This window comes from Quercus lobata, chromosome 4 (genome assembly GCF_001633185.2).
Source record: "Quercus lobata isolate SW786 chromosome 4, ValleyOak3.0 Primary Assembly, whole genome shotgun sequence".
NCBI classification, from domain to species: domain Eukaryota; kingdom Viridiplantae; phylum Streptophyta; class Magnoliopsida; order Fagales; family Fagaceae; genus Quercus; species Quercus lobata.
The window spans coordinates 2,084,243-2,100,024 of NC_044907.1; the positions used below are offsets into that span (position 1 = coordinate 2,084,243).

The window sequence follows — 15,782 nt, forward strand, 5'->3', positions numbered from 1 at the left end:
AAAGCTACAACCTTATTCAATAAAATAAATATTACTATATATTTTGAAAATCTAACCGTTAAATTATATGTTCTTTACGTTTTTAATATACATGTCAAATTTTGTGTTAATCAAATATTATTTACTATATGATCTATATAAGCTTATATTTTATACATAATTTCAAACTACAAAAACTTCCAATTTAAACAATTTAATAATGACATAGCTATTGATCTTTAATTTTCTAGAAATTTTGCAAGCATGGAAGATATAAGAAGAAGATGTAATCTAACGGTAGATTTGTCAAAATTTACCTTCAATAAAAAGATATTAAATAAAGTTGTAACCTTAGGTTATAGCCTAAGGCTACAACCAATTTTGTAACTAAACTTTATCCTATAATTTATAAATGTTAATCAATTCCAAAGTCACCTCAAAAAGGATTCTTTATGGGGTGGGAAAAAAAAAAACAGCTTCCCAAAATTTATCTTCCAAAATGCAAACTCAAAGTAAATTACACAGTAATTTTACACTGAATAGAAAGATTGGGCTTATTGATTTGGATTTGAGTTTAGTTGGGCCCAATAGAAGTATCTATTCAGAAATCATCTAATTTTTAAGAAGTTATCTCCTGGGCCAGGCTTATAGCCTTCTCTTCCAACCCAAAAAACTAGCCCATCCATTCCCAACCTTACCCAACACTTAACATGTGGCCATGGTAATTGGTAAGTCACAATTCGTTCATAACCACGTACATCTCAAATTACTTGCAGGTTGCAGTATGATTCGGTTGCCACATCTTTATTATATATTTATATGCTATAAAAATTATAAATGCATTTATTTCTAATTTGTATTTGTATACTCTAATAAGTGCTACTGTTTCCTCAAAAAAAAAAAAAAACACCGTTTATAATTTGAATTAATTTCCCTTTATGTAAGTATTTGATTTCATAAATACTAAAAAAAATATATATATATTTGAATTCATGTTATACATTGAAAAACAAAGGCAGCATTTGGAGATTTGGAAAGCAAAAGAAACAGTTATGAACAAAAACGCAAATTAAATTTGATAGTTTTTTTTCTTTGTCATGTTTATAGTCACGCATTAAATATATTAATGTTTTACTCTATATGTAAAATGAAAAAAATAAAAATAAAAACCCAACTCTTTGCATTATTTCCTAATTGTGATACGTTTATAGTTTAAGCAAACAATATTATGGACACAACCATTCTTAGTGAACGTTTGGATAGCGACAAGCGTCCAGCGTTTGCATGTCTAGCGTTTTGCGCGTGGATCTCGTGCACTATTCACGAGACCTAAAAATCTCTTTTTTCAGCAAAACTTTCATTAAAAATGAGTCCCACGACATTTTTCACATATTTAAAAATTATTTTGCTACAATGTTTTAGTTTTCAGTAATAAATAGTATCCAAACACACCCTTACATCCAATTTTATAAGTTGTTGACGTATACAATTGTGAGTAGTTAATAAAAAGTGTTGGGTTCAAATTGACAGAAAATATTCATCACTCATGGTTGTATAAATTAACGAGTTATAAAATTTGGTATGCGTCAAGAATGATTCTTTGATTAGACCTAAAAAAGAAATATAATACTATAGTGGACTAGTAGTTTTTAATGTAGATTGTTAACTTTTTAGTGATTACCAAAAGGGGCAAAATTTGGTTTTAAACATGTTTGAAACTATTTTTTCCAACTCATTACATGATGTTTATATAAGATTATATATGTGTATTATTTAAACAAGTCACATAGCTCATAAAAAAGTCATGTGAATAGAAGTCTAGACTACATATGTGTGAGGGGGTAAAAGGCTAATAGGCCTATATCGTTGTCTACATTGGGCCAGGAGCCCAGCCCAAGGAAAAGTACCTCCTCGGCCATGGAGAATCCTCCTCGGATGGATATAGCCGATGGTAAAAGAGGCAACATATGACCAGTGGCGACACTCCATATCGTTCCATAGGACAGGAAAAACACTAAAGTAGGAAAAGACAACAGAGAAAATAAAAACGTCTAAGGGAAAGGCTACCACGACTGCATTCAGTGCCTTGTGCCTGGCAGAGCCATACTTCTCTGTACGTACAACCACTCCCAACAATTGAAGAGAGAGGCTGATGGGACAAGTACCTACCCTAAGGACCCTATTCAGGAAAAAGGAAACAACTATAAAAGGGGATAAAGAGAAACAAGAAGGGGATCCTTCCCCCCCAAACAGGCGAGGGGGGCTAGGAAAAGCTCCTCGGATCATACCAAGGACCAATTTCCTTTGGTAAACTCGGCCCATGAGGAACACCGTGATGGTCGTTGTTCATACACTAAAACCCAGCTCTTTGGACCACTCTTTACAAATTCATTGTATCGGGTTCACTGGTCTAAGGATCCATGCATCTTGGGCTTGGCTTGGAAAACATGTCCCTACAATTGGCACCGTCTGTGGAAAGAGCTTGTGCGTTAGCAAGCGCAACGACCAATCACGGTGGGGTCAAGCTCTTGCCACCAGGAGTCCATTAGAAAGACCATTGTGGCGGTGGTACAAGCTGCACGAAAGCCTCCCCCCTTATTTCCTAAAACATATTGTTGTTGTCGTCATTCAGCCTCCACTCAGGTCCATACTTCGAAGCGTTGATTACGTGGGAAGGGTTGTTAAGTGAAACGTGGTCCTAGGGGCTTCTGACGTCAGATATTTGCCCCGAACACTTGACAAGGGGCTAACTCTCGCGGGCCTAGTAGTCCAGTCTATTGAATCCCCTACGGAAAGAAAAGTTGATCGCCTAAGCCCAAGTGCTAGACAGAACCAAGGCCTTACATGGTCCTCGGACTCAAGCCAATGGGGAAACTAGACACACTGAAAACAAAGCCTAAGTGCTAGACAGAACTAAGACCTTGCATGGTCCTCGGACTCAAGCCTATGTGGAAACTAGACACACTGAAAACAAAGCCTAAGTGCTAGACAGAACCAAGGCCTTGCATGGTCCTCGGACTCAAGCCTGTGGGGAAACTACACTCTAAGAGCCCAAGTGATAAACAGAATCAAGGCCTTGCATGGTCCTCGGATTCAAGCCTATGGGGAAACTACACTCTAAGATCCCAAGTGCTAGATAGAACCAAGGCCTTGCATGGTCCTCAGACTCAAGCCTATAGGGAAACTAAACACACTGAAAACAAAGCCTAAGTGTTAGACAGAACCAACGTCTTGCATGGTCCTCGGACTCAAGCCTATGGGGAAACTACACTCTAAGAGCCCAAGTGCTAGACAGGACCAGCAAGGGGAAACTACACTCTAAGAGCCAAGTGCTAGACAGAACCAAGGCCTTGTATGGTCCTCGGACTCAAGCCTATGGGGAAACTAAACACACTGAAAACAAAGCTTAAGTGCTAGACAGAACCAAGGCCTTGCATGGTCTTCGGACTTAAGCCTATGGAGAAACTACATTCTAAGAGCCCAAGTGCTAGACAGAACCAAGGCCTTGCATGGTCCTCGGACTCAAGCCTATGGGGAAACTACACTCTAAGAGCCCAAGTGCTAGACAAAACCAATACCTAGCGACCCCCTCGGACTCAAGCCTATGGGGAAACTAGACACACTGAAAACAAAGCCTAAGTGCTAGATAGAATCAAGGTCTTGCATGGTCCTCGAACTCAAGCCTAAGGAAAACTAGCAACTTTAAGAAGGGCTTGAATCTTAGGCATAACGGAGATATTGCATGGTCCTCGGCCTTTGGCCTTATGGAAACTAACGCACAATGGTGCCTTTCTGTGTTTAAGACCATGTACAGTCATGCCTTGGTCTTCAGACCATATACCTAAAGCAAGTTAATGCTACGAATATCATCAAAAACGCGGGAAAGAGCCTTAATGCCTAGCGACCCCCTCGGACGGTTTATTTGGGATTACATATCCTTAGGCGGTCATTCCATTCGCAATACGGAACGTGCGGCTGTTATCCGGGTTGGTCTTGTATAGTTAACCTATTTAAAGTTGGCACTGTTGTGCTCGTCGATTTCAATAAATAACTATATCGACGAGGGCATCGGTTCTATGTACGGTTCGAAAGAAAAAACAACACTACATCCATTCACAAGATAATTATTGCAAAAGAGAAAGGATACGTAAAATGTGATAAAATCATCTTTTATTAGATAAAGAGATAGTACAATATACATAAAGGGGTTTAGACAAGCCTGTAATCATAAGCTAACTAAAAATATATATATAATAAAAATAAAAACAAAAATAAAACATATAAAAATACACGGGGATGATAAACCCTTCAATTTTGCTCTAACAACGACTAGGCAAGTCTGGGTGGCACCAGTGATGGAAGAGAAGAAGAAACAGAGGCATCTGGGTGGCATCAGTGATGGAAGAGAAGAAGAAGCAGAAGCATTTGAGTGGTGCCAGTGATGGAAGAGAAGAAGAAGCAGAAGCATTTAAGTGGTGCCAGTGATGGAAGAGAAGAAGAAGTAGAGGCATTTGGGTAGTGCCAGTGATGGAAGAGAGAAAGAAGCAGAGGCACCTGGGTGGCACCAATGATGGAAGAGAGGAAGAAGCAGAGGCACCTGGGTGGCCCTAGTGATGGAAGAGAGGAAGAAGCGGGGATGCCCAATCCCTATACCTGCTCTAGCAGTAACTGAGCAAGTATCTTTCTAGCAGCAATCGAGCAAGTATCGAATTTTGGCCGAAGGGAGGAGAGGCTCCTTTCTCGCCTTGTCAAGGAGAAAAAAGGCCTTGAGTCTTTGTCTCCCTTGTCCTGACCGGACCATTCTGAATCTCGGAGGTATCCAAGACTTCTAAAGAGGGTTTTGTTTCTTCACCCTCACCCTAATCATGATCATTTCACTCCCAAAATCTCAGTCACTCGGAGGAGTTAGAAACCTGAAAAACCCAGGGCTTTGCAAATAATGGGGGACTGTCTCCCACTGCATGTCTTATATAGGGAGCCAATCTGGATGCAATCAATTCGCCCCAAATCTCCAGGAAGGAATTACAAACGAGATCAATCTTGCTCGAACTCCAAAGTAGTCTTCAGTCGTTGGATTTAGGTCACCTCGTGAAAGGGCTCTAATTAAAGCGCGCATCGTGTACCGAAACGACAGGGATGTGGCTTAGATAGACTAAAAGAATATCTCACAGCTAGGGACGCGCCTCGAGTAAACGAAAAGACTCTGGCATTAATGCAAGGCAAGGCTTGGGAAACCGTGACACAGACTCGATGTCACCAAAACCCTCCTATTCGTCCGAGGAGCCGGATAGCAGGATTTTGAGGGGCTATTGTGGGGGGGGTAAAAGGCTAATAGGCCCATATTGTTGTTTACATTGGGCCAGGAGCCCAGCCCAAGGAAAAATACCTCCTCGGCCATGGAGAATCCTTCTCGGATGGATATAGCCGAGGGTAAAAGAGGCAACATATGACCAGTGGCGACACTCCATATTGTTCCACAGGACAGGAAAAACACTAAAGCAGGAAAAGACAACAGAGAAAATAAAAATGTCTAAGGGAAAGGCTGCCACGACTGCATTCAGTGCCTTGTGCCTGGCAGAGCCATACTTCTCTATACGTACAACCACTCCCAACAACTAAAGGGAGAGGCTGATGAGACAAGTACCTATCCTAGGGACCCTATTCAGGAAAAAGGAAACGATTATAAAAGGGGATAAAGAGAAACAGGAAGGGGATCCTTCGCCCCCAAACAAGCGAGGGAGGCCAGGAAAAGCTCCTCGAATCATATCGAGGACCAATTTCCTTTGGTAAACTCAGCCCATGAGGAACACTGTGATGGTCGTTGTTCATACACTAAAGCCCAGCTCTTTGGCTCACTCTCTACAAATTCATTGTATCGGGTTCACTGGTCTAAGGATCCATGCATCTTGAGCTTGGCTTGTATGAATGGTCTCTTTAGTTGCTACATAATAGAATGAAGTAAGATAACTCCAAACATGTTTAGAGTTAAACTTTTTCCAATTGGTTTATAATTAAATATAATTATAGCTTTTCTTTATTTTATTTTAAATTGATAGTATTTGCTTGAGCAATTAAATTAAGTTAGTGATTATTATATACTTGTTTGGTTTTAATTGATAATAATAATCTAGAAATATTCAGTTCAATTGTTTGGTTTTAATTGATAATAACTTAGGATTGATTATTATATATATATATATATATATATATATATATATAAAGATAGCTAAAAATTTAAGTTATGAATTAATTATAAATAATATTAATTCCATGACAAAAAAAAAAACTGCATGACTTAAATTTGTTGAGTTAAAGTAAATATGTTAAACTAATAACTTGTTTTTAATTAATTTTTTTGGGTTGTCTTTATATATGTTATTAACACGTATCCCACGCACCAAAAAGACCTAAATACTGTGGGATTTAGAGCCCTAGCCGGCAAGACCAATATTTTTATTATTAAGTACCAGTTGGGATAGGATAGAAATCCTAATCCTCTTCCAACTCGATAAATATATATATATATATATATATATATATAAATTTGTGAGATTATTTTTTTTATTTTATGTTCTTTACATTAATAACATCGAGAACAAAAAAAGAAGAAGCATAATTCCAACAGAAAATATTAAGAAAGATGCACTAGTATGGCTCCCAAGTTTCCATCTGCATGGCTTACATCTATAATTAATACTAAACTAGCTAGTTGCGTTTCCACACGATATGCGGTGTAACTCATTATTCGTTTTCTCCAATATTTCAATTAGATTTAGTTTAACTAGCTGGCATCTCAATTTCTAATAAAGACATTCAGATTCAGATCTCTCATCCTCAACTATCGATGTATATAAAAAAAAAAAAATTTTAAAAATTTTTCAATAACTTTCCTTGTAAAAAAAAGGTAATCTTTAGTTATTTTATATATAGTCAAAATAGAAAGACACTAACAATAGTGTAGAGATTTGATCATAGTATATATATGTGTGTTTAAATTTAAAATTGCATGATATATTGGGTCATATAAATAGACATGTTTCATGCCTACAAAAAATGCGAATATCCTTCAATTTTTATTTTTTTACATTCTACATTTTGTGTTAGTAAAGTTATTTATTTTTTGCCCCTTTTTTTTGGACATTATTTCAATAGTTGCAAAGATAACTAAAATTTTAGTAAGAATACCATATTTCAAATCAATTGTTCCCCCACGTAAAAAATAAAAAAAATAAAAAAATTCTCATATAAATCTTAGAAAAATGATATTGAAATTTCATTATGCTTAAAATAATTAATATTACAAAATAAACATATTCATTCTATTAGTTATCTTTCTAATTACTTAGAATAAATACTAAAATGTTAGTTTTGCGTACACACACACACATATATATCACATGTCACTGAAAGGAATCAGGAAATTTAAAGGGTTAAGATAAATTTTTATTAAATACACAAATATTTAATTTAAAAAAAAAATTTGTGTCAAAACAACTAAACATGAGGAATAATGTTATATTGTTAATCTAATATTATTATTCCAACTAAAAATTATTTCTTAAATAAAGTTTACAAAAATAAATAAATTCATTTAATATAAATAATTAATGCACAACTATAGATAATTAGTATATACATTTACTCTATTAGCTAGTTCAATGAACTAATAATTTGATATAAATACAAACTCTTTGAAGTAGAAGCCTAAATAAAAAGAACTTCAAGGAATGCGCCATTTGGCACAATTTCATGCTCTCTCTCTCTCTCTCTCTCTCAGAGAGAGAGAGAGAGAGAGAGAGAATTCAATGTTTGTTGTGACAAACACAAAAATATATGCTCTACTTACTTATGTCGAGTCTGCAGTATTTTGTCCAAGTTGCAAAAATAGTAGGCATAAAGATCACAAGTTTCTCCAAGTAAGGTTTATTTTTTATATTTTATATTAATGATGTTTTTTGTTTAAGAAAAAAGTGCATACATATAAATATATATATATATATATATATCAATGTTTTGTAGTGATAAATAATCTTACTATTTTTGTTTATGTTTAAGGTTCTTTAAGCTTCACGTAAAAGAGCGCTTCAAATTAGTAAAATAAGGAAATTTCTAGATGCCTCCGATATACACCATTTCACTTTTAATTTCAAAAAAATAGTTTTTATTCACTCAAAAAATAAATTGAATGAATGTTGAGTTAATGCTACTTACAAGTGTCAAGTTTGTGGATATAAACTAATAGATCATTTAGAAATATTTACAACTGAGGAAAGAGATTCATTTAAGTTCGGTTCAATCGCATGCAAAGTAGGATGTATATTTTTTTTCTTCAATATATATTCTATTTATTAATGTTTTAATTTGATTTTTCAAAATATTTTTCTCACTAGTACAATAATTTGATTCTTACAGGTGAAAGATATAGTGAGAACTAAAGTAGATCCTTCCTCTGAGGTACCATTTTTGACAAAAAAATAGGAGAGATGAACATGAACATGAACATGAACCTAATCAATCAAATCGCAAAAGAAGTAGAAAGGGGATTCCCTTTAGATCTCCTTTCTTTTAGATTTTTCATGATGCAGTATTCCATATTGTGTAATACTTCCAGTACTGAGAGTGTATTCTAATCTATAATCTATATGCTGTATTTAGCTTTTCATTTTTTTAGATGAGAAGAGCTTTTCCTCTGTTTAGCAAAGCAGATCTTTTTGTCATGTTCTATGGTAGTGTTTTTATTGTGTTTAAAGTTTATATTATTGGAAAGGGCTTATTAAATCATCATTATTTATTTGCCTTTATAAATAGAGATTGTTTATGAGATATAGGTTTGCTAGTAATACATTTGTTGCGTGGAAAGAACATTCCCTTGCTGTAGGAACTTGTTTTGCAAATCGCTTATTTAACTCGGAACCAAGAATAAATATGTGAAAGAATATGACAATGCAACATTTGTCAAGTGACTTTCTTTGTTTTTCTTTTTCTTTTTTTCTTCCAAGAGGAAATAAAAAGAAACAAAAAGAATTTAAGTGGATGAGTTTATAAATGTCAATTAATTCCAAAGCCAGCTCAAAAAAAAAAAAAAAAAAAAGCTTCCCAAAATTTATCTTCCAAAATTCAAACTAAATAGCAAGATTTGGGCCCTTTGATTTCGATTTAAGTTCCTAAATCTAAAGATTTGTATTTGGGCCTTTTAATACTCTGCTTAAGTCCACAAACATAGAACCTCTTTTAAAATTTTCTGAATCTAATAATCACAAGCTTTGGCATAATTAAAAAATATAAATGTGTTTGGTGAGGTAAATGAAGTCTGAACAAAGCTTGCTAGGAACATGGTTTTGTAGTAGATTAGAGGTATGCCTAATTTTATCTTTAGATAATAATTGAAATTTTGGTTGCTAGATTCTTGAATTGCAACCTTGAGCAATAGGCTTTTTTTGAATAATACATCAGTCTAATTTGCTATCGAATTTAGATAATCTGATTAGCTAATATAAGCTTTTCCAAGCCTTTTTAGGAGAGATGATCGCTTAAAAACCTGATAAATTTGAGATTTTTTGTTATTTAGCATTAAATGTGGTTAAATAGCTTTTCATAGCTTGAGATGATTAGACTGAAATTTTAGGGACATTGAGAAAATTACACCTTTTTTTGGTAAATACAACAAATTATTCAAATATTCCCTTTTGTGTTTTTTGCTTGTTCATGGACTCATGGCTTTTGCAAGATTTTCAAGCCCACTTGACATATCCACCTCTTGGGCCCATAGGCTAACTCAAATAGGTCATACTCTTTGCTTTCATGCCATGTTCCTTCAAAAATCCCATTAAAAAAAATTAACGGATTTAGTCCATACGAAAATTAAAAAAAATACATATAAGAAAGTGATGGACCCAAATATAAAAATGGCCAACAAAAACTTCAAGTTACGGTCACTTAAATATAAAAATAGATTGGGGTGACCAAATTATTACATTTTAAATATTTGAAAATAATGGACCAAAATCAAACATAAACAATATTTGAGGGACTAAAAGTGTAATTTATCAGAAAAAAAGAGAAAAAATTGATGCATGAAAATAGCAAGACTCTACAAACTAGAACAATTTATGATCAACTGAAAGGACCATTTTGTCAATTTCTTTTCCATCCCTTGACCCCAAAAAGGGTCCAATATTTATATATCCAAAATTCACAATACAACTGGTCTTATCTTCTTCATCCTATATTAAATACAAACTGGAAGGCTAAGTTTTCTACCAATAATAAAGATTACCTGTCAAGATCAAGTAAATTGACTTGACTAAACAAAGTAGATCTTAAATTATACTCATTCAATATTATTTCTTTTATTAGGCTCCAGCTAAGACAAAGTCCATCACTAGTAGCACAAAAGCAAATTCCCAAATAACAACCAAACAAAACTCATGACCAACAATTAAAGCAACACATGTTATTAACAAAGACTTCAAACAAAAATTCTATGAACATAGCATAAATCACAACTTCAGTCACAACAATTCATGTGAAAATTTGTGGGCGGAGAAAAAAAAATGTAAATCAATGTAAAACTGACAAATAACTAATTATAATCTGTCACATAAAATAATTGTAGCAAAAATTGTGACATTTTTACATGCTGTTAGAATTTTTCAAACTTACCACCAACGGGTGTGGTACAACTGGTAGGTGATTGTTGAGGCTTTCATCACATTCCAAGTTTGAGTTCTCACAAGAACTGTAATTGTAATTTCTAAAAGTCCTAGAAACCAATAGAGGTTGGAGTATGTATGGGTTTGGAGTTTTCGAGTTCCAGTTCGAGCTGGTGTGCCTATGGGCTTATCCAACTCACCGTGAGGCGTGGGACAATGACTGTTCATTTTTTTTATTCTTTTAAAAATAAAATGAATTTCTCAAACTTTAGACTTTAGTCTAAAGCAACGTGTCACAGAGAAAACCATGTCAATCACTGTTTTCAAAGTGCTCAAAAAGTCTCCCCACCTCACCTATTCTGAACAGAGGAAACATGCTTCTTCCTTTCTTCAATTCTATTCTCATAATCTCCGCAGGAATAGCAGTGTTGTCCGTCCCAATCTCGACAGTTGAATCTACAATCCAAGTATGGCCAAAGCCACGAACTTTTTCATGGCCACAACCACAAGCCACTCTTCTCTCTCCCACCTTTACCATTTCAACTCCCAACCAAATACATATACACCTCTCCTCCGCCATCAAGCGCTACCTCAATCTCATTCAAACCGAGCACCACATTCCCTTAGTCCCTCCCACTCTCAACTTTACCACCTCCACCCCTCCTTTACAGACCCTTTTGGTCTCTGTCTCAGACCTCCCTGCCCCACTTCACCACAACGTGAATGAGTCCTATACACTCACTATTCCCACAAGGGGTCCTGCTAATTTGACTGCAGAGACTGTTTGGGGTGCCATGAGAGGCCTTGAGACTTTTTCTCAGCTCGTTTGGGGTGACCCTTTACGTGTAGCTGTGGGGTTGTATATATGGGATGCACCACTTTTTGCTCACAGAGGGGTTTTGTTGGATACTTCAAGGAATTACTACCCAGTTGAGGATATACTGAGGACCATTGGGGCTATAAGTGTGAATAAGATGAATGTGTTTCATTGGCACATCACTGACTCACACTCTTTCCCACTTTTGGTGCCGTCTGAGCCTGATTTGGCAGCTAAGGGGTCATATGGTCCTGACATGCTGTACACTCCTTATGATGTCAACAGAATTGTGCAGTTTGGCTTGGAGCATGGGGTTAGAGTGGTTCCAGAGATTGACACACCCGGTCAGTAAAACTTTTCTCGTTTGCCTTTACTCTTTTGTTTGATATCCTACTCTTTTTCTCTTTTTAGTGCAAAATTTCTGGGATTGTATTGCTAGTTATAAAGGTCGTATCTAGTACACAAAATTGTCACTTTTATGGGTTTGAGAGAGGTATTTTGTAGGACAATTAAACAAATTCTTAGCTAGCTGGCCTTGTATATGCATAAGAACTTTGGAATCTCAGACTACATCAAAGATACTAGAATGAGTTCAAACATTGGATATGCAGATCTAACTCCTCTAAGTGCATTCCAAAAGTGACAAAACTTAGGTATAGTCTTGTACTTTGGGTTCCTAAATCATATTCCACAACACAAATGTATTGACCAAAGACCAATGCAGTGTGAATAGTATCATACTATCATCCTCTCCCAAGGACAATTGAATTCAACCATGTGGTTTATTGGCCAATACAAACACATAATTGAATTTACTTGAGGAACCTAAGGTTTAGTACATAGAGAACTGTACCTAAATTTTACCCCTCCAAAATAGTTATCTTCTTTAGCAGGTTCAGAAATCAATCAGGAAACATCAAAAGACAAAGCGATTGAATCTCACAAATTCTGATGAACCTTTTATCCCAAAAAAGGAGAGAAATGAAAAAGGATTATGTTTAGTAAACTTGTTTCAACTACCTATCTACTACAATCAGTCTAAATCTAATCTAGCAAGCCCCATATATGCATCTCTTGCCCTTATAATTAAAAATTAGATTGCTTAAATAATTTCTGATGAACAAGTGCCCTTTGTTCAACATACAAAAACATTGCATAGTAGCAAAAACAAGTAGCTATTCAAAGCTGCAAACACTCCTTGCCAGGGGTACAAACAGATCTTACACAATGACAAACAATACAGATAAAACTAACCATAACTACCATTACCATCTAATTATTCAACAAAACATGACAGAAATCACACCCTAAGCTCTTCTACAGTGGCATTTATTCCTCTTAAGAAAACATCCCCCACTGACTGCATAGAATTTTATTTTGCATTACTGCAAAAATTCCCACTAAATCAACCCAAGCCCTCACCTTCCATTTAATTGAATGATGCTTTCCTCTGCCTTAACTTGTCCATGGTGATTCTTGCCTTTGGCGTCAAATATGATAAATGGAAGCAGCCCAAGCTAGTTTACACAGGATATTGGATTATCAAGCATACAGCTTCCCATTAGATGCTTTCATTATTTTTTCATTGCTTGCCAAAACTTATTAGACATTTTATATATTTGAATTTGAATATGTGCAAGATATAATTTCAAAATCAAACTCAAATATAATTGGAGAAACCTTGATAATTCTTATATTACAATATGGTGAATATACACAAGCTAATACTACTTTTGACAGTGGGATTGGGTGAGGCTTTTTGAAAGACATAAAACACAAGATGATTCAAATGATTGAACCATTTAATCCAGAATCATAATGCATACAATGATATCAAGTAAATTTCAGTCCATTCCTTTTTCCATACCATAGGTTTGTACTTAAACTTTAGTAATTGTTGTGGCGAAATGGAAGGAGTTTAAAATTTTATTTTTTTTACTTGTAGCCCATACGGGATCATGGGCAGAAGCCTACCCTGACATTATAACATGTGCAAACATGTTCTGGTGGCCAGCCGGAAGCAAGTGGGAAGACCGTCTTGCCTCTGAACCTGGAACAGGCCAATTGAACCCCTTAAACCCCAAGACTTACCAAGTCCTGAAACGAGTTATTAACGATGTAGCCACCCTATTCCCAGAACCATTCTACCATGCTGGAGCTGATGAGATCATCCCTGGTTGTTGGAAAGCCGATCCGGCCATTCAGTCCTTCCTCTCAAATGGTGGAACTCTCAGTCAGCTACTCGAGATCTTTGTCAACTCTACTTTTCCTTATATTGTATCCCTCAACAGAACAGTGGTCTACTGGGAAGATGTTATATTGGATGCTAATATCAAGGTACCAACCACAGCTCTTCCTCCAGAGCATACCATCTTGCAAACATGGAACAATGGCCATAATAACACCAAAAAGATTGTTTCTTCTGGATACCGGGCTATTGTATCATCTGCGGATTTCTATTATCTGGACTGCGGGCACGGTGGCTTTGTAGGGAATGACAGCCAGTATGATAATCAAACAAGTGGTACCTCTGGAAATGGAGGATCATGGTGTGCACCTTTCAAGACATGGCAAACCATATACAACTATGATATAACGTATGGGTTGAGCAAGGAGGAGGCCAATCTAGTGTTAGGTGGGGAGGTGGCATTGTGGTCCGAGCAAGCAGACCCTGCAGTTTTAGATGCAAGAATATGGCCACGAGCTTCAGCAATGGCAGAGACACTGTGGTCTGGGAATCGAGATGAGACAGGTAAGAAAAGGTATGCTGAGGCAACTGATAGGTTGAACGAGTGGAGATATAGAATGGTGCGAAGAGGTATTGGAGCTGAACCCATTCAGCCACTTTGGTGCATTAGGAACCCTGGCATGTGCAACACAGTTCAGTCTGCTGCTTAAGTATTTCCTTCTTATATGCTTGAAAAATAATAGTAATAACAGTCACTGGTTTGATTTTTTGTGTTACTTTTCTTGCTAATGCATTAGTTGAGGAAGATGAGTGGCAATTGTATTTAATTTTCAATATGTATCAAACCTTCAACTTATGTGGCAAAATGGTTCAACTCCTCTTTGTCTTAAATCACTCTGCTGTGTGCAACGCAGTTTAAGCAGCGAGCCTCAGCCTCCTCAACTTAGGTCAATCTAAACTTCTATTAAAATAGTTATGGAACTTATTTATCGATATTTGTTTTACAGTTTTTACTCTACATTTAATCTTTCTCTTGGCTAGCACTAGCTTGAGAGGGTGTTATGTGAATGAATTAAGATTATGTTGAAGCTATAGAGGAAAAGAATGACAAGGAAGTGGTGTTTTGGCTATGATACATTCGTTGGTGGAGCTATAATACACTAGAACAGGTAATCTTGTATTCTTGTTTGTCACTGTGATTGGATGATTAATTTCTTGCTTGATGTTAACAAAATACTTTCTGCAGTGCAGAAAACAGAGAAAGAACAGAGCAGTGAAACAAGGACACCAGCTGCAATATATATAATATCAATTTCTTGTAGTCATATCTTACTATTGAATCATCATTATTTATTTGCAATTGTTTATGAGATATATAGGTTTGCTAGTAATATATTTGTTGCGTGGAAAGAAGAACATGGACTTGCCGCAGGAACTTGTTTTGCATATTGCTTATTTGACTCGGAACCGAGAATAAACATGTGAAAGAATATGACAAAGCAACATTTGTCTGGTGACTTTCTTTGTTTTTGTCTTTTTCCTCCAAGCTGAAGTAAAAAGAAACGACAAAATTTAAGTGGATGAAGGTTTATAAGTGTCCATTAATTCCAGCCACTTCAAAAAGAATTCTTTTAAGGGCAAAAATAACTGCTTCCCAAAATTTCTCTTCCAAAATTCAAATTAAATTAATTTACTCATTCTTTGGGTAGCAAAGATTTGGGCCTTTTGATTTGGATTTGAGTTTATAAGTCTAAATACTTTGATTAAATAGTTTAAATGTCAATTATTTGTATTTGGGCCAAATTCATCAAAGATTTAAAAACTTGAAATCCTTTGAATTTTTTGTTAGACAATTGAAATCTTTGGATTTGAAATAAGATTTAGCATCTTTAATTTTAGATTTAACACTTCAAAAATTTTAAATCCCACAACTCCCCAAAAATTTTCATAGATGTTGAAGGAAAGGAGAGAGAACTACTTCTGCTACCACACACCCATTACAAAACCCCGTTTAAAATTTATTGAATCTAATAATCATAAGCTTTGATAGAATTCAGAAATATAAATGTGGGTGGTGAGGTAAATGAAGTCTAATTAAAGCTTGGCTTGGGACAAAGTTTTGCAGTAGATCATGGGCATGTCTAAT

The 15,782-nt window shown here is 35.6% G+C and overlaps 1 protein-coding gene across 1 annotated transcript; it reads left to right on the plus strand.

The window, feature by feature from the left end:
• The first annotated feature begins 10,947 nt into the window (after positions 1-10,947).
• Positions 10,948-14,805, plus strand: LOC115987251 (beta-hexosaminidase 2-like). The gene is made up of 2 exons (XM_031110760.1): positions 10,948-11,792; positions 13,394-14,805. The coding sequence occupies exons 1-2, from the start codon at positions 11,006-11,008 to the stop codon at positions 14,344-14,346; spliced, it is 1,740 nt and encodes a 579-aa protein (XP_030966620.1). The 5' UTR covers positions 10,948-11,005; the 3' UTR covers positions 14,347-14,805.
• The last annotated feature ends 977 nt before the right edge of the window (positions 14,806-15,782 follow it).

Coding starts and splice junctions, on each gene's coding strand:
- LOC115987251 (XM_031110760.1), top strand. CDS start 11,006: ATGCTTCTTCCTTTCTTCAATTCTATTCTCATAATCTCCGCAGGAATA. Junction 11,793..13,393: donor TCCAGAGATTGACACACCCG/GTCAGTAAAACT, acceptor TTTTACTTGTAG/CCCATACGGGATCATGGGCA.